This window comes from Aspergillus viridinutans (assembly GCF_018404265.1).
Source record: "Aspergillus viridinutans IFM 47045 DNA, scaffold_4, whole genome shotgun sequence".
Taxonomy (NCBI): Eukaryota; Fungi; Ascomycota; class Eurotiomycetes; order Eurotiales; family Aspergillaceae; genus Aspergillus; species Aspergillus viridinutans.
In genome coordinates this window covers 1,838,861-1,863,226 of record NW_025091220.1, presented here as the reverse complement: position 1 = coordinate 1,863,226, position 24,366 = coordinate 1,838,861, and the positions used below count along the sequence as shown (strand labels likewise).

General features: G+C 51.1%; 8 protein-coding genes across 8 annotated transcripts; 5 read left to right on the top strand and 3 right to left on the bottom strand.

The window, feature by feature from the left end:
• Positions 1–1,082: 1,082 nt before the first annotated feature.
• Aspvir_006647 (mRNA-binding ubiquitin-specific protease UBP3) lies at positions 1,083–4,381 on the bottom strand (the record flags this gene model as incomplete). The annotated part of the gene is made up of 7 exons (XM_043269842.1): positions 1,083–2,174; positions 2,230–2,392; positions 2,447–2,553; positions 2,611–3,339; positions 3,403–3,947; positions 3,997–4,124; positions 4,185–4,381. The coding sequence occupies 7 exons, from the start codon at positions 4,379–4,381 to the stop codon at positions 1,083–1,085; spliced, it is 2,961 nt and encodes a 986-aa protein (XP_043125777.1).
• A 290-nt stretch (positions 4,382–4,671) lies between these two features.
• On the top strand, positions 4,672–6,961 carry Aspvir_006646 (RING-type E3 ubiquitin transferase MAG2; the record flags this gene model as incomplete). The annotated part of the gene is made up of 2 exons (XM_043269841.1): positions 4,672–4,926; positions 5,003–6,961. 2 exons carry the CDS (start codon positions 4,672–4,674, stop codon positions 6,959–6,961), a joined length of 2,214 nt encoding a protein of 737 aa, XP_043125776.1.
• An 805-nt stretch (positions 6,962–7,766) lies between these two features.
• erg4 (c-24(28) sterol reductase) lies at positions 7,767–9,762 on the top strand (the record flags this gene model as incomplete). Its single annotated transcript, XM_043269840.1, has 5 exons — positions 7,767–7,804; positions 7,981–9,015; positions 9,086–9,417; positions 9,476–9,693; positions 9,751–9,762. The coding sequence occupies 5 exons, from the start codon at positions 7,767–7,769 to the stop codon at positions 9,760–9,762; spliced, it is 1,635 nt and encodes a 544-aa protein (XP_043125775.1).
• Positions 9,763–10,439: 677 nt separating this feature from the next.
• On the top strand, positions 10,440–11,738 carry Aspvir_006644 (dienelactone hydrolase family protein; the record flags this gene model as incomplete). Its single annotated transcript, XM_043269839.1, has 7 exons — positions 10,440–10,500; positions 10,563–10,646; positions 10,698–10,849; positions 10,917–11,168; positions 11,241–11,352; positions 11,427–11,572; positions 11,604–11,738. The coding sequence occupies 7 exons, from the start codon at positions 10,440–10,442 to the stop codon at positions 11,736–11,738; spliced, it is 942 nt and encodes a 313-aa protein (XP_043125774.1).
• A 2,376-nt stretch (positions 11,739–14,114) lies between these two features.
• Positions 14,115–14,951, top strand: Aspvir_006643 (chitin synthase export chaperone; the record flags this gene model as incomplete). Its single annotated transcript, XM_043269838.1, has 4 exons — positions 14,115–14,122; positions 14,164–14,257; positions 14,322–14,655; positions 14,734–14,951. 4 exons carry the CDS (start codon positions 14,115–14,117, stop codon positions 14,949–14,951), a joined length of 654 nt encoding a protein of 217 aa, XP_043125773.1.
• Positions 14,952–15,665: 714 nt separating this feature from the next.
• Aspvir_006642 (uncharacterized protein) lies at positions 15,666–16,169 on the bottom strand (the record flags this gene model as incomplete). Its single annotated transcript, XM_043269837.1, has 1 exon — positions 15,666–16,169. The coding sequence occupies one exon, from the start codon at positions 16,167–16,169 to the stop codon at positions 15,666–15,668; it is 504 nt and encodes a 167-aa protein (XP_043125772.1).
• Positions 16,170–16,968: 799 nt separating this feature from the next.
• Aspvir_006641 (uncharacterized protein) lies at positions 16,969–21,676 on the top strand (the record flags this gene model as incomplete). The annotated part of the gene is made up of 3 exons (XM_043269836.1): positions 16,969–21,216; positions 21,272–21,460; positions 21,521–21,676. The coding sequence occupies 3 exons, from the start codon at positions 16,969–16,971 to the stop codon at positions 21,674–21,676; spliced, it is 4,593 nt and encodes a 1,530-aa protein (XP_043125771.1).
• A 702-nt stretch (positions 21,677–22,378) lies between these two features.
• On the bottom strand, positions 22,379–24,010 carry Aspvir_006640 (putative tRNA-specific adenosine-34 deaminase subunit Tad3; the record flags this gene model as incomplete). The annotated part of the gene is made up of 3 exons (XM_043269835.1): positions 22,379–23,735; positions 23,793–23,844; positions 23,914–24,010. The coding sequence occupies 3 exons, from the start codon at positions 24,008–24,010 to the stop codon at positions 22,379–22,381; spliced, it is 1,506 nt and encodes a 501-aa protein (XP_043125770.1).
• Positions 24,011–24,366: the final 356 nt, after the last annotated feature.

Here is a 24,366-nt window from a genome sequence, read left to right as displayed (position 1 = left end):
CCCATCCCATCCTTTTTGTCCCGCTTTGACCACCACTCACTCCATCAAATCATCATCGTCATCGTCGTCAATTGAGACACACGCACCGAAAAGTCACCCCTCATGAAAGCAAATGTCCTCATATTTCCATCATGAAAAGGTTACACGTAGCGCCTATCGAGGCAAGAAGTAGAGAATCAGTTCAGCGACCATCCCCTCAGAGCCGGGCCTTTACAGCCGCCAGTAATCGATCCCCTTCGTGCACACCTCCACCGCTCGAATGTCTGCCTGATCAGCCGAAAAAGGAAAAGCCACGCATCCTCTCGATCAACATGTCTATGGATAAGAAGATTCGTAGGGTCGTCATAAGTCCAATCCACGCCACATATCAGAAAAAGACCCCTTTTTTGTCCGCAAGGCAAAACCAAATGTGGAGCTATGCGAAAAAATGGGGGTATATACCGGGGAAATATTCCACCAGATACAGCACTGTGAATACAAACATGGTGAAAAAAAAAAAATAAAATAAAAATAAAATAAAATAAAATAAAATAAAAGATAGTCGTGACGAACATCATCGGGAAGAAGAGAGATGCGAGAAAGAAACAGGTATCGAATGCGAGGCGCTCATCATGGAAAAGTCATCCGAGCAAGTAAATCAAGTGCTGATATTGCAGATATAAGCCAAGTCTTGAGGAAAGAGTGGATGGATGAAGGAAACGATTGCTTCCTTTAGCCGATATGCCTCGAATAAATTCGCTCAAACAACATCCGCTTTATGAACAGTGGACTCATGACAAATGAACTGCGGAGGGGTACTCAGACTTATGTCGAGTGGTATGTACAGCCGATAGAGAGACTAGGGAGGTCAGCAAAAGATTCAGGAGTCCATGCATGATAGGTCGCATCAATGTAACGAATCAGGCGTGCAGTTAGAGGAAGCGATTTGGAGGATGGACGAGAGTGGAAAGATTAGGCTTGCACACCGGCAGAATGAATGGCGGCAGAGGCGTCTTACTTTTTCGTTATTGGGGACCTTTGTTAGGTCGCGGGCGCCTCCGTCTCTTGGAACTCAACGATGCTTTCCAATGTCTGCTTGGCGTTCATGCAATACGTTGGTAGAAGAGAAGATATGCCACTTTGTTGTCACGAGACCCATATCGGCCGATGGGAGTCCTGACTCCGGAAGAACTTCCCGAAGCAGCGGCAGAGGCCCCGTTCAAAACAGCGGAGGTGGACTTCTTGCTCGAATGGCCTCCCGTGCTTGTTCCATTCACTTGACTCCAGCCTCTTTCATTGTCAGACTGCTCCTGATCATCCTGGTCAATATGACCAAAGATGTTAGCGTTGGAGGTATTGTCTCGCTTGTGCTGCTCGAGCGCGGCAGCAAGCACCTTAGGATCTTCCTCGCCGCCGGCTTCCGCGACATCCTCGCTTTTGACCCGGCGAATGACTGTATCGTCGAGACGAATCCACTCGCGACCCTCTTGACGGCGCACATCTACCGTGTAATGCCCGCCACTAGCGTTTCTGCCATGGTGATAGATGACACCAATCAGGCGGTATTTGGGCAAACCACCATGGGCCATCATAATATTGCGTTTGTTCGGAGGAAATACCTCTCGGGGAATCTCCAGGTCCAGGGGATACCCAATCTTCTTCCAAATCTTCTGCGTACCTCTGGTCACGCTGTCATACTGGAAACGCTTCAGATGGAGAATGAGGACAGGTGGCAGATTCTCAATGAATATCTGCTTGGTGGCAGTGACGTTGGGACCACGTGAAGAGTTGAAGTCACCTTGGATGCTCTCCGGCTTGGTTAGGCCTTTCAGAGCGTCGACAATATTGTGGATATCGGGGGAGCCAATGTCGAGCTGCAGAGGCTGATAAGGCTCCAAGGTCACGGAAGTCTTGTTGCCCGGTACCTTGAACTCCGATCTGATCTTGCCACCGAATATTCTGGTGATAGGTGACTCCTGCGCGACGTGACCGGAAGAGCGTGTGACTGCAGCCTTTTGTTTGTGTCCGACTTCTAGCCACCCATCGCCAGACTGCTCCTCTTTATCAATCGATTCAGCGGATGTTGAAGCTGCGGGTTTCGTCGTGCTCAGGTTTTTCGCAGCTCGAACGCATTCCTCGTGCATTTCCTCCAGAAGGAATCCCAGGAATTCTTGAGCATCCTGCTGGTGACCTCGCTAATAAAAGATTAATTGATGAGCAACCATTAGTCGTGTGAAAAGCAAAACTTACTTGCATGTCCCGGAATCGGGGTAATTGTCGAATCACCCCGTATACAAAGTCCGGGGTAAAAGCTTCGCCATATTCTTCGAGCTCATTAGGTTTCAGCCGAAGCCTCAACTGTTCTTCCGAGTGAGCAGCGTCAATGACACGAAATTCTTTCATGAACATGATCCTAAGACACGAAGTCAGCATTGTCGTACGTAAGTAGTAAGTAGGGCAAACTGACATAGCATCAACCATAGGAAATGCGCTCTGGACGCTATGTGATGCTCGTCTGCCGACATGGTCCAGAAATTGATAGAACGGTATGCAAGAGACCAGAATTTGAAGGACCTGTTCTCAGATATTTAGTAAATGTGAATCAGCAGACCAAATCGCGTGCCAACTTACGGAGTTCATGTAACACATATTTCCAGTATTTATAAGCCCTCTTGGTTCTAGAAAGGCGATTTTGTCGCTATACTGAGAAACGTCCTCCCCAAGACTGGTTAGTACATCTGCCAGGGATTCGCTCTTGTGCATGACCAAGCCGTTAGACTCGACCGAGTGAGCACCGGCTGGGCCCGAGACTCTCGACCCTCCTTTTGCTCGAACAAGGTCTGCCCAAGACTTAGGGGCAGCACGAGGAGGCGAAGCCGCCTTGGCTGTCTCTTCAGCGGCATCTTCTTTTGGTGTCTCGTTCGCTGAGATAACAGAGGCTGTTGCTGATTTAGGAGTTCCAGGAGCACGACTCGCGTCGTCTTTGGGTGGCTGCCGGTGGGCTACAGGGCTTGGGACGACGGGCAAAACAGGCACTACAGGAACGGTGGGTTTTGATCCTTTCGAGTGTGACTGGGGGCGGGCAGTTGTGGGCGCAACAGCCGAAGACGGTGTCGTGGGCTGAGTCGAATCCGCAACCGAAGGAGCAGCAGATAGAGATGGAGTCTGGGGTTCTGATTGTTCTTGCACAGTCTGTTCGACCCGCTTCTCTTCATCCAGATTCTCACCCTGCTTAACTAGTTGCGGTTCCTTTGAAGGCAGCTCGACCGAGACAGATGAAGATTGTAAATTGCGACCCTTTCGACGTCTGTGAGGGGTCCTGGCAGGGAAAGGACGATCGGGTACCGAGAGCCAAGGCAACTGGGATCTTTTGGTCAGCAAAAACATCCGAGACTGGAACCCAAACAGGGTCAAAACACTCACCGGAGCACGGAAAGGCTCACTCGGAGCAGGGGCTGCGGGTATTACAGGCGCTGAAGCAGATGGCGAAGACACAACAGGACTGGGTGTGAAATGAACAGGAATATCCGCAGGAGACTGAGCCTGCATGTTTAATGGGACAGGCACCGGTCCGACCGGCGGAGACATGGTAGATTGAAGAGGAGTCACGGCTCTAGGCTGCATTGCAAGCGACGGGGGTGGCATGTGAGATGGAGCCATGACAGACGGCGAATGAGGGTACGAAGAGACAACCATTGGCGCATATGGAGGCTGGAATGGTCGTGGAGGAAGCTGCATCTGAGGATACGCTGGATACCAATGACCATATTGTTGCGGTGAGTAAGCAGGAGGCGGATGGCCGTTCATGTGAGGGTGATAACCCATATAGGCGGGCGGAGAGCGCATGTTGGGCGGTCCTCCAGCATAGGGCAGATCTTGTTGTCGTCGAGGAGGCGGCATGGGTGGCTGCCCATGGGGCACTGCGGGCAGATGATGGTTCATCATGTCCAGGCACGTCGGAAAGTTGCCTCGACTTGTTCAGCCACGCGTTGCCTCAATGGGAGCCATAAGAATCACGAAGCGAGGTGGACCAGGAGCTGACGGAGCAGAACCCGTCTATACGGCCATCGCAAGCTCGAAGGCGGAAACGGCAAATATAAATGCGGAGGTCTTTTTGCTCGACGTCTCGTTTTTTGTGACCGGACCTGAATGGGGCCGTCAGTTCAGGATACGCAGAGATGATAGGATCGATGAGAGACACTTACCTAGGAGGAGACACCTTAATCTCAGTAAAGCGACGAATGAGAAGCAGTAAAAAGGAGTATGCCACAAAGAGGCGCAGATCGCAACGGAAGCAGGCGAGGAGGCCAAACGATGGAGAGGCCGACTTGGAGCTGAAGATGAGATGCTGTTTTTTGGGCGGGCGGCACGTGCCTGAGGCTCTCGATGGCTGCCAAGACATGACATACTCGCCCCTCCTCCTCATTCTTCATCTTTCTCCCCCCGACAGGAGAGGGATCAGGACTTGGTGCTCCTCCTCCTCTCCCCGTGTTAGCCTTGGGGCCTCTGATTGGTGTCATCGCAAGCTGAGTGCATGTCCTATGATCTGCATTCACATCGGGGTTGATCTCTCTCGTTGCTGTGGCTCAGTCTCGGCCTTCCATCCTCTTCCCCTCATACACTACTTCCTATCTGCTCTCCCCCGCCATAGGAAATCAGGCCCGGCCATCATCGTTGAATTCGGGTTGAGAGATGTCGTCCAATCCCGGTCAAGTGCCCAATTCTTCAAAAGTCGTGAATATTCCTAGCCAGCCCGTTTCCGCGGCATTTTACTCAACTCCTTCTGTCGATAGCGGTTCTCAGAGGCGGACTGGGGGCTCTGGTAGTTTCGGAGCAGGACTGGCAGCGAGGAATTCGAGTTCTCCAAGAAATAACCAGGCTCTCAAGAGCCATCATAAGCGGCAGAGGCGTCCTCGGTTACTGGATGATGCCGAGTACAGCGAAACTGTATGTGCTTCAAAAGCAGTCATTCTTTTTTCAGATCTTTGATCAGAAAACTAAGATTTGATATTCTGGTGCCCAGGCCGTCATGAGATCGACAACGAGCCGTAAAGGACAAACGTCCATCACGCATTTGATGAACTTCTCCCTACCTCCACGCCCGCAATACCAGCCGCCACCACGCAACAGCCGTCGATATGCTTCGTGGGGATTAGGCTCGGGTTACCATGCTGTGGATAAAGCTCGCTATGTGCACGCAAATTACCGGTTTATTGTGAATCCCACTCGAAGTTATCATGCGCCGGCCGCGAATGCCGATGTTCATCTGGATTGGGATTCGGTCTTACAGGTTCTGGCCTCGGCGCAAACCCAATCTACAAGCTGCCCCATCTGTTTATCTACGCCAGTAGCACCTCGAATGGCTCGATGTGGTCATATATTCTGCCTACCATGCCTGATCCGCTATATGCACTCTACTGACGACGACGCTCCCGTTCCTGAGAAGAAGGCTCGCTGGAAGAAGTGCCCAATCTGTTGGGACTTGGTTTACATTTCAGAGACCCGACCTGTACGGTGGTTTCGTGGACAAGAAGGAGACATCCCTGTCGAAGGCGGTGATGTGGTGCTGCGACTGGTGAAGCGAGATCCGGGCAGCACCCTTGCGCTACCGCGCGATGGAGCAGAGAGTCTCAACCCCGGCGAGGATGTTCCGTGGTACCATGCAGCGGAGGTAGCTGACTACGCTCGAATTATGAAAGGTGGCGAAGATTACATGATCGCTCAATATGACGCAGAAGTGGAAGATCTCCGAAGGCAGGAAGCTGAGGATGAGCTTTTATTTGGTGACGATACTACGTGGACCAAAAAAGCTATTGCCGCCATCAACGATGCCAAAGCAAAAATTAAAGGGATTGGAAATCCGCCCGATATTCAGCGACAACCTGCTATGGACAAGTCAGTCATGGAAGCCGTCCCGGCGCAGTCACCACCGGATGCTATTCAAACGGGAGAGACCTTGGCAGCTGAGTCCGTCTCATCGCCTGGTGTGGGCGCTGGCGCTACTACTGCTCCGGCTACAATTGGTGAAGTAGACAGCGTGGCAGAGGCTGTGGCCAATGTGCAGTTGGACTCGACTTCGGAAGCGAAGTTGAAACAGAAAGATGCTGGGCATAGCCGAAACTCTCATGCAGGCGATCGGACTCGGGAAGGCAACGGACCTCACCCACCCGACCATCCTTTTTACTTCTATCAGGCTCTTCCTCAATTCTACCTGTCTCCGTTGGATATTCGCATACTGAAGGCTGCTTTTGGAGATTACGCTACATTTCCAGCGACAATTCTCCCCCGCGTCGAGCGTATCTCAAGCGGACATATCGTTGACGATGAGCTTCGAAAACGCGTCAAGTATTTAGGCCATCTTCCGCAAGGATGTGAGGTAAACTTCCTCGAATGCGATTGGAGAGATGTGGTCGTTCCAGAAATATTGGAGCGCTTCAGCGCTGAGACTGGAAGGAGGAGGAAGCGTAACAAGGAGAAAGAAGCACGCGAAGAGAAAGAACGACTCCGCGCGGAGAAGGAAGAGGAGGAAAAACGCTGGGCTGCTGCACGCCGTAGGAGACCCAGCATTGGCATCAGTGATCCACCGTTTTCCGATCAAGATTTCCAGCCATTGTCCAATGACCCTACGGCTGCCGGCTTTCCGCCCTTCGACGCTGGCTCGTCGTCCGCATCACCACCTCGGCCGTCCTCGCAGTTTGGCGCCTTAGCCTCACCGTCGACTACTCCTCCCGGAGTTCGTACTGTTTGGGGAACTACCGTCGCACCATCAATCTCAGAGTCGCCAGAATTTCCCTCGAGACCCGCTCGCCACGACGGCTGGCGCGAGGACTGGGAAGAAGAATTACTGGCTCACCAGGAAAGGCAGTTGTTGGCTCAGACGAGTCTGGAAGGAAACCAGGCTTCTTCTGCTGCTGGTGGCGGACGCAAGAAGAAGAATAAGAAGATCACACTCATGTCAACCAACATTCAGAGAGGAGCATGAATACCTGTCATTGTATAGCGGCACATTCGCCTCATTTTCTTCCATTTTTCCTGCTCACTTTAGGCTCTTTTTTATTCATGGTGTTTTTGGAAGGGAACCATTGTTTGGTGAGTGCAGGTGGTATTACGGGCGTGTATCTCTCTCTTGTTGGAGGAGCATGGCGTGGAGTTCGACGGTTTGAAGATCTCAACAATCTCAGAAATATACAATTGCCCTGCTGAAATAGATACTGAATAAAGATATGAATTTTTCGATTACCTGAAGTGACTGTTTCGGTTGGTTACTACGCGCAAACCTCAGGTAGAGTAGTAGTTTGTATTCTCTACGAATTCAATCATCCTCCTTTGAGCTCTAGACGGCGGCACATATTTCTACTACCGTCAAGTGCTTTTATTATTATTATTAGTCTAGGATGGTATGGAATGCACCAGTCATTAAGCGTTGAGGGACTCGATGGACTCGATGCTCACAAGACATATAACATAAAGCATTGGATGAATTCATCGAGCGACATTTTATCCCTGATTCGAATCTGAAGTAACATTATTGCCACATTTTTATCCTTGGGACGCGGCCACAGTGCAATGGACGATCTTATCTCCATTCTCTTCCCCAGTTGTTGTGGTATCTTGGTTAGTCTTGGTCGCAATCTAACCCCAAGTAAATAATTCTTGTTTCCACCCCCCGAAAAACATTCTCCCTCTCTCCCCTTTCCGCCTCGATCTTCTCGGTTCTTGCTCTACACTAGATAGAACCTACTCAATTGCTCGCCTCTTAACCGGGACAGTTTCATGAAAGGAAAACCATGACTGTCACACGCTCCCAAACAGGGAAAACCCCTAAGTAAGTGGTTTGTTTGTGCGACGAAAGGACAGAGCGCAAAAAAGAACCGAAACCCACCTTTTGCGACAACAAACTTGCTGGCCTCCCTGATTGCTGGCTGAATCTGCTTCTTCTCCTTTTCGCAATACACAATGCCACGCGTTTATCAATCTAATTAATTTTTTTCCCCGGAGTAGGAAATTGGAACGTTCTGGTTACATTGAGACCCCTGGCCGACGAGTCACTCGCAGCAGCGTCGCCCTAGCATCCGAGACCAGTGCGGACGACGTGTCCGATTCAGCGACCGAAATCCGCGGGCGATCCAAGTCTACTACCCGGAGACCTCCTTCTACAAAAGTGAATACCGAGCATGCGTCGGAAGGGAAAGAGAACGGACACGCCAATGGTTCGACGGAGAAGAAGCCACGAGTCATTGACGGCTGGGTTGAGGGCAAGGATCCCAAGATTGACTACAGCGGAGAGTTCGAGTTTGGAGGGTCCTGGGGAGTGCTGTGCATGATGATTGGGTTCCCTCTGCTGATGTACTACATGTGGATTGGTGCCGTCTATTATGATGGCAAGTTTCCCCGTCCTTCGGAAGGCCAGAGCATGTCGGAATTTTTCAAACACATGGGCCATCTGGTCTATGAAGGCGCTTATCCTTCGCTCAGAGCTTGGACCATTTACTGGGTATTCTTCGTCTTCGAAGGTCTATGCTACGTTCTTCTCCCTGGTGTGACTGTCATGGGCCGTGCTCTGCCGCATCTCGGGGGAAAGCAGCTCCCCTACTACTGTTCCGGCGTTTGGTCTTTCTACACCAGCATTGCTCTTGCTGGTGTGCTTCATTTCACGGGAATTTTCAAGTTGTACACTGTCATCGACGAGTTCGGGCCTCTTCTAAGCGTCGCCATCATTTCCGGCTTCCTGGTGTCCTTCGTCGCATACTTCTCCGCGTTGGCTCGTGGCGCGCAACATCGCATGACCGGGTATCCTATCTATGATTTCTTCATGGGCGCGGAGCTCAATCCTAGGATGTTCGGTATTCTTGATTTTAAGATGTTCTTCGAGGTTCGCCTTCCTTGGTTCATTCTCTTCTTCATCACTCTCGGTGCTGCAGCTCGGCAGTACGAAGTCTACGGCTATGTTTCTGGAGAGGTTGGGTTCCTCCTCATGGCGCACTTCTTGTACGCCAATGCTTGCTGCAAAGGCGAAGAGTGTATCGTGTCGACCTGGTAAGCTTTCACTCATGCCCTGCTCTTGGATTAACCATAGCTATCACAGCCAGAGACTAATTCGTCTTAGGGACATGTATTATGAAAAGTGGGGTTTCATGCTCATCTTCTGGAACTTGGCTGGTGTGCCCTTGAGTTACTGCCACTGCACGATCTACCTTGCCAGCCATGACCCCGCTACTTACCGTTGGAACCGTGTCTTCCTGGTGTTCCTGTATGCAGCATATCTGTTTGTTTACTGGGTCTGGGATACAACCAACAGCCAGAAGAACCGTTTCCGTCAGCAAGAGCGTGGTACTATGGTCTCTCGGAAAACTTTCCCTCAGCTCCCATGGCAGACTCTCAAGAACCCCAAGACAATCACTGCCGCCGATGGTTCCAAGATCCTCGTTGATGGATGGTGTAAGTGATTAGTCTTCTCAATGGAGCACTCACACAAGCATGCTGACTTTTGGCACAGACGGCAAAGCTCGTAAGATCCACTACACGTGCGATCTTTATTTTGCCTTGAACTGGGGATTGATTACCGGCTTCAGCAGCCCATTTCCCTGGTTCTACCCCATCTTCTTCGCGTGCATGATCACCCACCGTGCGTTGCGTGACATCCAGCGCTGCCGGAATAAGTACGGCGAAGCTTGGGTGGAGTACGAACGACAGGTTCCTTATCTTTTCATCCCCGTAAGCTATTTCTCATCTTGAAACGCGACGAACAGACTGACTGATCCGGGTGTCTAGTATGTGTTCTAAGGGAAGACCGAGCGATTCGACAGCTCTCACTCGCGCCTTATAGTGGGCACAACAATACTCGGAACCCTCTCATCACGTACAGGACTTGGTATTGCCATAATAATACGCATCGGCTTATCGGGTCCGGAGGTGCTATATTGCCGACTCACCTGCATCTGCTTCTTATTTCATAGCAGGAGTCTATATTCTTGATGTTCACCGGCAGTTCACTTCGATTCATGTACATCATTAGATTGGCTACTACCGGTCACTTGGTTTTCTTTTTGTTATTTTTCATCTCCTTCTGTTTCCATTACTGTTACCTCTGTCCCTTGATAAAGAGGTTTATGACCCTAGCGAGACTCTATCGCTTGAATGATAATGTATAAATTCCGACGAACCTAGAAGATAGCGAATACTTTGTATCTGAGGTGTATCATCAGTGAGCATTCGAATCCAGGCACTTGAAGCCAAAACTATATCTTATTAATCACATGACCTGCATTCATCCCTCCATCGCAGCTTATCGATAAAGGCGTTGAAACCCCCCACCAAATCGTGTCGCATGAAAGCAGTAATAACTGACTGACAGGTGCAATTGATTCAACTGGTTGTGCCACTGTACGATCGAGCTTATATTAAGTTCATACAGAGTCATATGAGAACATTACTTACCACTTAATCCACTGCCACCCGTCATGTTGATCCAGGAATCTTTCCACGATGTGCCCACCAAGGCGGATGGAAATGGTACTATGCGTATGTAACTAAATGACTCCAAGTCTCCAATCAAGACTTATCTGCTTATCTCAAATTAATAGGTATCTACGTTTTCCATCCCACTGTTCCTGGATACCCCAAGGCTCGATTCCCTGGTGTAGTAGTGTTCAGTGAGATCTACCAAGGTGCGTACACAGCTTCGTGGGACTGGCGACGCCGAAACTGACTGTGGCTAGTGACTGGACCTGTCTCGCGGTTTGCCAGACAGATTGCGGGCCAGGGGTACATCTGTGCTGCGCCGTCCAGCTACCACGAATTCACCGGTCCGGAGCCCCTGCAATACAACGCTGAAGATACCGACAAAGGAAACCAGTGGAAAGTCAGCAAGGTATGCGCCCACAAGCCGAGTCACTATCGCGGCCGATTATGTCTGAGTGCTGCTAACCGAGATGTAGAAAATAGCCGCTTATGACGAGGACGCCTCGTTGTGCGTTGACTACTTGCTCTCTCTGCCCACTTGCAATGGCCGGGTAGGCGCAACGGGTATGTGCCTGGGCGGTCATCTTGCGTACCGCTGTGCGTTGGACAGCCGCGTCAAGGCGGCTGTGTGCTACTTTGCGACGGACATCCACAGCAAGACCCTCGGCGAGGGCAAGAATGATGACAGTTTGGCTAGAGCGGGCGATATCAAGGGCGAGCTTCTGATGGTGAGTTGATTCTGTCAAGTTGGACGCTCTGGCATCTGGATGATAGTCGACAGCTGAGTGACAATGCTTTAGATTTTTGGGAAGAGCGACAACCATGTTCCGCCGGAGGGTAGAGACCTGATCCGCAAGACCCTGCATGAGAAGGGCGTCCTGTTCAGCTTCTACGAGGTTGCATCGGCTCAACGTACGTTAGATTATGACGCCCTGCTGTTAATAATCATTTCCGAAGTAGTTAGTACTAACGGAGAACCGCGACAGATGCGTTCATTCGAGACGAGCTCAGCAAGGGACGGTATGACCCCGCCATTACCAAGGTATGCTTTGAGATGCTGCTCGAGTTGTTCGGACGGACATTGAAACTGGACCTGGGCGAACACGATGGTAAGAAATTAGAGATCGAGGATGTATGCTAGATTTCTCTTAATGCGCCAATAGAAGTGCATCATCTTACATGAGGTTGGTCTAGGCCTGTCGCTGTCTACGGCTGTCAGCCACAATGACACCTCTATGGGCCGATGTCTTCGGCGTTCCGGCCTCCCCACAATCTGGGCCGAGTTGAAGACCAGATAGTTAGAAACAACGGCCCGCTTGCTATCATACCTGATAGAGGTGGACTTTCAGAGTAGCTGCATATATCGATGTTGATCAGGCAAGTGGGAAAACATTAACTAAGTCCAACACAGCATAACACTGGCAGACCTTCCGCTCATCCATAAGAATTGATGACTAGTGAATTCAGCCACAACCTGGTGTGAGTGCATACCTGGAACCTAGTCTACTGAGAAGCGCAGCTTGAACCATCCAAAGTTCATCGAGTTGGAATATATGATAGATAGATAGCAATACCCCAGGCAAGCTATGAGATGTTGACCGGTGCACTAGGCATTGGAATTGAATAGAATGATGATCATCCGTAATGTATGTCATCAAAAAGCAAGGAGCAGCTCGCTATCTTCGTAGATACTCCGTATTCCATACCCCATGGAAAGAGGGAGGAGGCGGGAAATTGGGTGGCTGATGAGTTGTAACTTACCTGAGGTTGTAAGACAGTCGGTGTGGTCAGTGAGTTACAATACCGTATTTGGGCAGACCTCCATCTTATTTTGGGGGAGTTCTGGTGCTTTTTTGTCTTGTATGGGTAAGGTAGTTTATGCGTATTGAAATTACGCCGTAGACAAAGGTTCCACAAGGGGGTTGGGAAGAACATGTTGATTGAGAGACAACCACAGACGCATCACGCAACTAGATCCATGGACATATCGAGCCGGTAGACCTAGCTTTGACTGTACTTTTATCCCTAGCTTGAACTCTTGTGTAATTCAATTGAATTGTCTGCCAATTGTGCATGACAAGTAAAATTACCTTACGTGTTGATGGATCAAATCAGGGACGAGCAGTTGCAGGCACCAAGAATAGAAAACCGGGGGAAAACAACAACAATCCATGGACAGAGATGGAATACTTCCTTGGTACAATCCAAGCACGGCTCAACCAACCATGGTCGAAGGACAATATCTGTCTAGTGGTCTATTACTATTATTATTATCAAGGTGCCTTGATCATCAGGTTCTGGCAGGAGAAACATCTCCAACCTAGAAGAATCAGACCAAGGTCCAGGATGATGGAAGGAATCAAGATATGGACTATCAAAGTTCTCGCCAAACGTAACTGGCGCTCAATTAGCCCAAGACCCCCCAGCCTGCTCAATTATTGCTTGAGGGTTTGGTCCCTGAGTCAAATCTTCAGAGAGAAAATCAAATCAATTATGGCCCCTTTCAGCTTCCACTAGTATTGATTCCACCAAAGACTGTTTCATTTTTTGCGCACTGGACAGTCTATCTATATTGTCCGATTTATCTCCTCGACTTTGCGCTCTGTAGGCTACCGTTCCCGCTCATCCACATTAATTGTCCTGATGGTGTTTTCGCTCTAAGCCCCCTCGTGTCAAGTCAACCTGTACAGCCATTCTCCATCTTCAGTTCCACTTCCTTTCTTCGATATATCGTCTACTCGCATACGGAGTATAATCTTGCATAATCTGCCATCGTTCACGTCCATTGCCCTCGTGGATGACAACAATCTTGCAGCCTCACTTACCGACGCTTTTGAGCTGCAATTGACTCACGATCTGCCCACCACTATTTTCATCCATTAAATCTCCTCACTTTTGGCTGCGAAAAATAGGAAAATTTGAGCTTTCGTCTTGCACTTGCAGAGACTTCATTGACACAGCGATCAGCATCATCGTCCCACGTTTACTGCCTTGTTTCAGCTTTGCGACGGGAGCCATTATTGTCAACGGCCTGGTCTGGTCCATTAGCGTGGGTCGCAGGAAAAGGGAAAGCCAATTTAACCATCAGCAAGACCACCACCGAGCCGCGCAAATCTTGTCCACGGTCATCCAAGTCTTTTTGCACGGTCAATCGCTTCAACGATCGGTGAATCATGGGTCCTACGCAATTTGGGAATTTCAACGTGAGTCTGCCGACGAAATTCGATACGTCTACTGGTGCGCGAAAGGGGAGTTAACCAATGGGGATCTTCGCGAACAGGACTTCTGCAGAGATTCGACCTTGCCAGTTTGCAATGTGAGTTGGTCAATTCCATTCTCAGGCGATTTCCCATGTAGGAATCTTGTCACCATAGGACTGCACCTTGCTGACTGCGATTGTTCATCGATAGCTCTTTGTCGCCCACAATCAACCCCCTAATGAAGCCTACGGCGGCTGTGCCCTCACCGGTATTGACCTGGGCAATCATAAATATCTCAGCAACTTAGGTATGGAACGACGGATAGAACGCCACGGAGACAAGTCGCGAATTGCGAGACTGATACCGATGCAGGATCGATACTGCTGGCATTCATATCTATCTTAGTATCGCTCTTCCTATTATGGCGATCGGAACGGAAACAGGCCGCGGTTGGGCGAAGGTACGCGGCTAAACATGGGACCGTGAAAGGCATGGACACGACTGACGAAGAAATAATGTACAGGGAAATGCAATTGTTCCTTCTTGCCTTCATTATCGTCGAGATCTGCGAGATCTTCACCGTGGGCGGCTTCCCTCTTGACAGCGCGGTGCTGAAGGTATGTTTTGTCTGTGCTAATTGACGCCTTGCTTCTATTGGACACAACTGAGGGACTCGCATAGGGGTTCTCGGCAGTTCATGTCGCTGCGATCACCGCGACTTGCTGGATCCTATTCTTGAACGCTCTTGTCGGGTTTCAGTTCCTTGACGACGGTACACCTGTTTCGCTCGGTCTCTGTCTTGCTTCTGCCCTGTTGTTCTTCGTCGGTACCGGTTATATCGCCCTAGATACTGCTTTCGACTGGACCGGAGAGTTCGCGACGGACGCGTCTAATCACTATCGAAATATCGCCCTCTACGTACTGTACCAGCTCTTCCCCCTCGTCCTCCTCGTGGCGTTCTTCGTTCTGGAAGCTGTTTTGGTGATCCGGGTCCTGGGCGAGTTCCAGCCAATGTGTATGTTCAGCCTCGTCTCTACCAGAACCGTGGAGACTCCAACCTCATATGAGCTAAGCAAACTGACGTGATATCCAGTGTATCTGTCCGCCGCTGGTTTATTGTTCGCCATTGGCCAAATCTTCAACTACGTGATCAGCACCCATCTCTGCCAGGCGTCGCACGGGAAAGTCAACGGCGCCTTTTTCGAAACGTTGTTCACACTCTTGTCGGTCGTTACGGTCTGGTTCTTCTGGAGCAGTATAACGGAAGACGACTGGCCTATGCCGATGGCTGTAGGCAGTGGCTACAACTAACCTGCAACTGTCATTGTAACACCCGCTTAATCGACCCTGTTCAGCGTTAACAATGCTCTTACCGTTGCAGACGAGGAAGGATCCTTATCTTCGCACACGTTTTCCTGTCCTCGTCTGACTTTTCCTCTTTTTTACGCCTGGACTGCCATTTTGATACCACTTCTGTTCTCAACTTTCATGTTTCACGATTTCCCTGATACTACCAGTGACTACGATTTGTATTACCCCTTTAATGATGTGGTCAGCTTGATGTGAAACGGGCATGTGATCATGTTTACATATTCATCCTCTCCTTTACTGTCAGATACCTATTTGTCATGTACCTAACTAGCCACTAGCATATGTCTATAACCAATCTCTGCACATTGAAATATAATCTCTGCCTTCTTGTCGCGGATAGGCGAATCTGCCATCCAAGGTATTATTGCTTCTCCGCAAGTACCTGTAGTTGTCGGATCGAAGCATGAGCTCTAATATTATCGGTATGTACGGTAGATTCTGTACACGATCATAAGAACGAAATCAAACCAAGAAGCGACGACAACCTGCATCCGGATGGCAGTCGACAATTTGGGTCAGGTCAAATAATGCAAGTCCAACCCATGCTCTATGAACCTTCCCGTGCATGCAAAACGATATTCGCCATTTCAGCCTCTTATGGTTATACTCGAACTTTTGGATCTGGTGGGGAAAGAACGAAAGAAAGAAAAACCCTCAAAGCCGAACCTTGACATCTACACAGGGAAGAGTCCACTCCCGTCGTCCCAGCAAACTCCGCAACCATTCGAGTCCAACACCGGTCCACTCCTGCTGTCCCAGTTCACTTGGTCCGTTGAGCGCGAGTCGCCGCTGCGCCTCCTCAACCGCTGCGCCCGCCAGCGCCTTGGTAGTCGTATTGACGGTCTCTACGACATAGCTGGCCAGAGACCCGTTCTGTGCGGCCAGGGAGGTATTGGCCGAGACGGTATCGTAGGGGTCTGAAGTTGCGTAGCGCGGCGAGAACCAGTCCCCGCGGAAGTCGAAGAAGCAGTGGTCAGCCCAGTGGCAGGAGGAGATGAAGAGGATGAGGAGCAGCGCGGAGCAGTAGATGCATGGTCGGTGGAGGATGTATGTGAGGGTGATGAAGGAGATGATGAAGAGCGGGGAGGCGTTGGTTGGGATGAAGAGGAGCGGTAACCAGCTATAAGTGATCGCGTGAGTGGGCTTGAAGTTTGGCATGATATTCAGATGTTGGGGCGACTTACCTCCTGAGACAGAACATGGTGGGAGTCTATAGGCTGAGAGGATTGTAGCACACTTCTTGTGACGGTGACACAAGTATAGTGTTATAGAGTTGAAGAGTGTGTTCAACTTGAGAGAAAGACTGACGTAGAGGAAGACAAATCCCTCTGACAGTCAAGAAAAGAAGATATGAGGGCACGAGAAGGTGGAGAGATAGAGATTAGATGCAGATAGTGGAAAAGAATCGCCCATCAGACAGCTGGGATACGAGCAAATCTCCCGTTCATCTGGCTAAATCTACCTCTAAGTATTCTTTCACTGACTGAGGATTTTCAGCGTCATTGCTGATTCCCTCCAATAAGAGATATTACCGTACCGTACTGAAATCCCCGCCATTATTATTCATACCTAGGTAGCCACCTACAGAGTACCCTCAGTACCTTACCTTTACCTAGGTATTCAAATGTACGCATCAGCCTCAACTGCATCAGCCACATATCATAGCCACTTACCTAACCCGACTTAGTGCCACTTCGGCCTCCATCTTGTTCTTTTTGCTCTTCTGGATTATCATCATTTCTCGTTCTTCTCCCCCTTCCTTACCCGTCTTCTTCTCTGTACCATAGTCCGTTCATTTAGCCCCTTTCTTTCTCTTCTTTCTTTCAATTACCAGAGCTATCTGACCTTGCTACTTCCTCACTTCTCCCTTTCTGCTCTCGAAAGAGAGCTCTCGAGAGAAGCTCAGAGCTTGGATATCACTTGGGAGGTCACCTCTAATTGCGGTGAGCTGACAGAAATGTCCACCCCCAACGATCTCCAGACTCTCCTGGCGAGCATCAGACCACGTCCATCTCCTTCGGGAACGCCTGCTCAGGACGCTCCCATGTCGCAGTACCCTATGCAGTACCAGCAGGGCTACCGTCCCCAGCAACAGCAGACGCAGCCGCAACCCTACGATGGGCAGAGCTTGTCTCACCCTCAGTTTTTGCAGCATGGCTACCGTCACCCCTCGGTCTCATCTGCCATTCCTAGCCCATCCCCGGTCAATACACCGCCTCATCATGGCTCGGATATCCTCAGTCCTAATACCACCACTCCTCGCGGCGAAATGTACCCGCAGCAGCAGTCTCAATCTCAGAACCCCGACCGTGCTGTCAACCTGCTGAACTTGCTCAAGTTTAATCAGGGCACTGCAGCTGCTCCGTCTCAACAACAGCCTATTGCTGCTGGAATGGAGCAGCCAAGGTCCCCTCTGGCACAGGAAACTGGCTTCGAGGGCGTGTCTAGGTCTCACACGAGGAACATCTCGGCCTCTGATCTGGTTGCTTCCCTGTTCGGTCGACAGGCTCAAGCCCCAACTTCGGCTGCATCCCCGCCCATAATGCCTGCGGCTTCGCAGTTCGCTCAACCTGGTCATTCCGGGATCGGCGAGAGCTCCTTGTCGGCGGCCCCCACGGCTGACAACACTCAGGAGATGCTGCTTCGTCTGCTCAACCGACCATCCCTGAGCCAGGATGTGTCCCACGGGCCCGGGAAGGCGGTATCCCAACCAGCAGCGTCTGTGTCTCCGGTCAAGTCCCCTGTCGCTGAGCCGATCGCACAGGCGTCAGTTGAAGTGCCCGGAGCGCGTCCCGAGGAAATTGTGTCTGGGAAGCCGGACATAATACCTTCTCAACAGCCCAAGTCAACACTGACGCCCAAGGAAGGCATCTTCACATACACTAACCCCTTTGAGCAACTGGCAGCTGCATCGCCACGCAAAGCCTCTCCTCAGATCAAGTCTCGGAGTGCTAGCCCCGCTGTCGAGCTCACCCAGCGCCAGAAGATCAACGTAACTGCAACTGCGGATGTTGCTCCGGTGTCTCAGCCAGCAGCATCGTCTGCTGCGGAACGCCCATCATCGCCAATTCTTGATCCAGAGCAGCGCGAGGCTGTTAACCAGGTAGTTGGCAAACTGGTGGATCAGATAGTTGGCCGCGACGTTGCTGAAGTACGTGACAAGACGACCAAGGAAGAGGAGTCGTTTCCTGTACGAACGGGCAAGGAAGAAAGCACTCAAGCGGTTATCTCCTCCATCGCTAGTCATCTTCGTGATACAGCTGCTGAGGCCAAGCAGGCTGCAGAGATTGAAGCAGCGGCCGCCCAAGACGCCGCCGCAGAGAGTACTGCAGCTATTAACGAAACCACTAATGGTGAAAGTGGCGATGCCCTTGCAGACAGTTGGGAGAGCGCCGAGGACAGTGCTGCGAAGGAAGAAGAGCGCGTTGTTCCCGTGTACAACTTTCCTCTGAAGCCGTTTATCTCCATCTCCATTAAGGGCAACACCCAGGAACTTCCCATCATTCGGGATGATGGAATCATGGACATCGCCCGGTTGAAGAAGGAATTTGATCAACTGGACCGCTCCTTGACTTCGGCTACATCGGAATACATCGTTTACGCTCTAGCGAAGAATGGAGGCATGAGGATCATTCGTCAGGAGGATGGAAGTGACAAGCAAGTCTTCCGTGCAACCCGAGATCGTGTGTTCAATGTCACCCTCTGCACCTCAGCCACAACGAGCGGCGTATCCGAGGAGCAAGCCATCTTGGGCATTGGTGTCAGTGGCACGGTGTACTGGGCGTTGATCTCGCGTGGAGAAAAGGATCTGTTCGAGCTGGATGCCTTAGAGAGCGAGAGCCTGATATTCCCGCCGTTTCCGGCTTCTGATGAGAACACTTCTGGTGGCCAGCTGAAAACGCGGGCCAAGAGAAGCTCTCGTCATCCCGGCTTCTTCGCCATCGGGCGTGGCAAGAATATCTACGTTGTCTGTCCTCAGGCGGCTGCCAATGCGAACTACGGTGTGTCGGGGTCTCAACGTACCGTCAACACGGAGAAGTTTTTCAAGGAACGGGCCCTCAAGATCTCGACTGGTAAGGCTGGCAAGGACTTTGTGTTCAGTGACGACGATACTGTCATTGCCTCCCTAGACAAGACCGGCAGGCTACGCTTCTGGGATATTCGCGAAGTCGTCAACAATCCCGACTTCTTCACCAACGTGCCTAGTCCAGCTGAGGTGCGCGTCCCGTTGAACACTTTTGTTACCGGATCTCCCACCGAGAAGTCTTGGCCCACCTCTGTTCTCTTCATCGATAAGCTGCGTCCTTATGTCAAATCGATGGCCCTTCGTTACGTTCTGGTCGGACTTAAGCAAAACCACACCTTGCAGCTCTGGGATATTGGGCTTGGCAAGGCCGTGCAGGAGCTCAAGTTCCCCCACGAGAACGAATCGGATGCCATCTGCAGTGTCGCCTACCACGCAGCCTCTGGCATCATTGTGGTCGGACATCCTACACGCAATTCCATTTACTTTGTTCACCTGTCTGCTCCTAGATATAATCTGCAGCCCATGTCGCAGGCATCTTTCATCAAGCGCTCGGGTGAGAAGGACTCGAGCTTGCCCAAGCCAGAATCTACAGCATGCATGAGTGGCATTCGGGAGATTTCGTTTGCCTCCAAGGGCCAGCTGCGCAGCTTGGATCTTCTCCCTACCACTAAAGCGCCTGGAGATAACAAAGAAGACAGTGCGCTCTTCGAGCTTTACGTGATGCACTCGCGTGGAGTGACTTGCTTGACCATCAAGAAAGAAGACCTGGGATGGGGCGTTGACAATAAGATTATCCGCCCTGTGAATGCACTGGAGGATGGCTTCATCGAAATTTCTGAGCTTCAGACCTTCCCCAGCTACGTCGCCGATGAACCTTCGATCAATGGTGATTCGGCTTCCGCTTCCACCAGAGCTACGCCGAGGGAAGTGGCCAAGAAGACCCCTGAGGCGACCACTGAATCTGCTGGTGCACCTGCTCCTTCAAGCACTGTGTCCCCTACCAAGCCGGTTCTGAAGAAGAAGTCTGCCGAGGAGCAGGCCGAGCCAACCGCCGCGGCCAATGGCGTCGAGAAGCCTGAGAAAAAGAAGAAAAAGAAGGCTGGTGCTGCTACCGCCGTTACCGGTGAGAGCCCAGCGAAAGCCAAGGAAGCAACATTCACTGCCCTTGAGGGGCTGTCTAGTGAGTCCGGCATTGTGCCTCAACCAATTGAACAGCCCACCCAACTGGCACCTTCCACAACACAGCCATCAACCATGGACGCCCCTCTCCCCGCCGTCACTGCTGCCGCGCCGCTCTCTGGAGCTGGTGCCAGTAAAGCTGGCGAGATCTGGGCCAAGCACTTGGAGGCACTTCAGACTGGTGTCACTACTGAATTTAATAAGAGTCTTGGTCGCGAGCTTGAAGGCCTGTACTCCCGCTTCGACGAAGAGCGACGCAACTGGGACGCTGCATCTGCAGCCAAACAGGATCAAGTTTTGCGGTTGGTCTCCAGCACCCTGTCTGACAATGTGGAGAAGAATCTGGCTCGTATCGTGTCTAGCAACATTCAGTCTGAGGTTGTACCTGCCCTGACTGAGCTTACCTCGGCCGCTGTTGGAAAACAGCTAGATCAGGTCATTTCTCAGCACCTGGGTAGTGTTGTGCCTCGTGAGGTGCGTCAGGCTCTGCCTGATGCAGTTGCTCGTTCAGTCAAGCAACCTGAAGTGATGAAAGTCATTTCGGATACCGTTGGTCAGAAAATCGCTTCCCACCTTGAGAGTGAGATGTCGAGGGCTTTGCACAACTCCATCACCCCCGCCTTCAAGTCCCTTGCTCTGCAGGCTGCAGAACAGATCGGATCGGACATGCAGAAGCAGTTGCAGGTTCAGATGAAGCAGTACGAAATTCAGCGCCACAACGACGCCGCGAAGATCGATCAGCTCACAACTCTTGTTCGTGGTCTGTCTGACACGGTCGCATCGATGGCTGCCGCCCAGACTAACTTCCAAAACGAAATCCTGAGACTCAACCGCGTGTTGAGTGCTAAACAGCAGGATGAGGAAAGCCGCAGCTCGCAGCAGGCATCATCTACCGGTCGGGCTGCTGCTCCCAGCGAGGCCAGAACCGCCGAGGATCTTGAACTGGCGGAGATTGCCCAGCTGATGAGTGAGGGTCGGTACGAAGAGGGTTCAGTTAAGGTATGAACTCTTAAAATTAAATCAAAAGCGGCTACTGACTCTAATGGTGCTGTAGTGGCTTCAATCTAGTCAGCAGGCCGATCTGTTCGACAACCTCTTTGTCCGCCTCAACCCATCGTACCTCACTAGGCTTTCCCCCATCGTGGCGCTTTCGGTCGGTGTTGCAGTCACGTCTTCTCTCCACACAAACGTTGACGACCGTCTCACGTGGTTGGATGTTGTCCTCCAATCTGTTGACCTGAGGGTACGTTCTGGTGGAATTCCTCCGCTTTGATAGCCATGACTGACTGGATGTTACAATTAGGACCCCGACATTCACGAAGTTGCACCCAGGATCATCGAAATTCTCACACAGCGGCTGAATACCTTGTACATGGAAGTCGCTTCGAACAACCCTCATTCTCCCGTCATTCGCAAACTCGGTCCCATCAATCGGCGCTTGCAGGAGCTTTGTAGATAATCTATCTACTTGTTACGACGGAGACAACATTTGACAATGAATAGAGAGAGGAATATGTAACTGTTCTGCTGAGTGATGTCGTTCGCGTCTACGCTCTGGAAACATGGTTCATGACGAGTGAAGACATCTGCAGATGAGGGTAATGCCCAAACGAGAAGGATTGCGTGGACATTTGGGCGTGGCTTGGATGTGGTGGACGAGGCTCTTTGGGCATTTCTTTTGTTTATTAATGATTCAAGGGAGTGATGATACGTGCTAGCACGAAGCGACGGCTTCTTTAGTCTAATGACTGATGCATAATATCATGACCATATGGAGAAGTGATACTGGACCTTACACCTGTTATTCTGGATTTTCCAGCTAGCCTTACCAATCATAGCGGCAGGAGCCACTTGGATGTATCAGAATCTAAGATCTTGCATTAGAACTGAAGACATGGTGGAGCCAAATTCTAGGAGTGATTCTATTGGGACTCTAATCATCTTGACTCCTGCATCGGTGGTAGGAAGAGCTATGTACATACAAAGGTAAGGTGTTCCTGCTGTTTGGTACCTAGAGAAGACATATGGAAGGGGGGGAGTAGTCGGGATGATGCATTCCTTTTATTTATCACTCTTCAAGCGTCAAGGAAGACATACTGTCATAAAGGACCACGCTTGTACACATTCATACTCCATTGTACATCTAGCATCACAGTTGGTATCATGCATGAAAAGGAACATTAGTCTGACTCTCTGTACATTGAGCAAGATCATCATGCTCGACAAACTCGAAGCCCAACGCCCGCCAATTCAGCTCCTTGCGCCAGTGCAGACCGTAGTATTTTCTTTTTGTTGCCGGATCAGATGACTCTCCAATTGACGCCTTCGATTCAGACTCTTCAGGCTCGGCTTCAGGGCCAGGGATAGGGCTAGGGCCACGCGCTGGCGAGACAACGGGCTCCGAGGCGAGTCCTCCCGTAACCATCCGTCCCTTTCGAGGGAAGATCACCGCTCGGAAGCGCGAGAGAAGCATGCCCATGGAGCAACATAAGCACGGTTCGTGAGTGAGGTATACATCAAGGTCTGTGCAGAGGTAGCCGCCCTGCGCACGCGAGCGGATACGCGGAGCAGCAACCGGAGGAGGGTTCGCTGTCGTGGGAACAACAGGCGCGGCGGAGTTTGTCTTTAGAAGCTTCTCCGGCACGGGTGACGGTTCCTGCGAATCTAACCGGGACGCGGAGGTCGATATATCAGACTGGGAGAGAAAGTACGACTCCAGGGGGCTAAGGTACGGTTTCGTATCCGAAGCCGCGCGGTCTTCTCCACGGCGTTTCTGAGCAATCATTTCCACGGCGCGCATCAGCGCGTGCAGTTCAGGCCCACCTTCCAGATCAGAGTCGTATGTCTGCGCTGCTGCAGGTGGACCCGGTCCGATATTAAGCTCTGACGCCGAGAGCGCACCGGCTTCCCGACGGGAATATCGCGCGTCTCCTGCGACAGCAACGACGGCCTCTGTCCATCTTGTGCCATCCTCGTCGGCAGTAGCGTCGATGGAGGCGAGAATTTCGGGATCGACGACTACTGCTCCGATTCTGCGGCCGCGGCCGGATTTCTCTGCTTCCTCTGCGACTTTCTCGGCCAGCGCCAAATAACATCCGGCGTCGGGTTGGATGGACTCGAGTGCACGGTTCAGAATTTGCGGCGGCGGCGCTATCGTGGCTCGCGGGGCGGCGGGGTTGTAGACAACTGGCCAGTATGTCGATGTCCAATTCTCGGCTTGTTTAGCATTCAAGGGCGGTTGAGTAGGGATTCTGATTGTATGCAGGGAAACCACAGGCGCAGATTCAGGCTGATTTTCGGAAGAGATCGAGGACGCGGGGGCAAATGGAGCAAGCACTTTTTGGAGAGCATCAACTTCCGGGAGAGGAGGCGAGACTAGGACAAAGATTGTCTGCGGTGAGGATTCATTGTGCTGTATGGCTGAGCGCAGGGATTCTGGCAATTGGGAATGTTTGGCGAATCGTCGGAGATGGTTCACAGGGACAGCAGGGTCGCGAGGGAAAGCAGCATCAAGTGCTCTTCACAAAGATCGTCAGCCACGATCTGTCTGCATCATTCGAAGTAGAATGTCTTACTTGACCACTTTCGAGGCCAACTTCACGTTGACTTCAGCTACATATGCATCCTCTAAAGCCCGTCAGACATTGATTATTCTTATGAAAGTCCATAGCCTCGTGGCTGTTCGGAGGTACATACCAAACTCTTCAGTCGTCTGTGTTTCCTGGACGGTCTTGATCGGCAATACATGTCCCTGAAGAGGCTCGATACTCCTCAGGATGTCTCGTACCTCCATTGACGTCCGTCTCCGCTGCGGGGATGAACACAGCAAGACGAGCGCTCCTATCTCGTAATATGACGCTCTCGATCGCCGCGGCTCACGCGCAATTGATAGAACAATCCCAGTGCGATGTTGAAGTATCTACCTCTCGTATAGCAACCGCCGATCCATTATGGCTTCATGGGTTGGATTATCGTCGGTTGAGTTGCGGCTTTCCATGGGTACGCATTTGTCCAGACCGTAACCCTAACCCCTAAGCCCTACGCCCTAAGCCCTGCTGTAACCTAACTGGAGTGGATGCCTCAGGCAATACACTGAATCTGTTACCTAAAAGCTTTTTTTGCAACTAACGCATAGGACGAATCTATGAC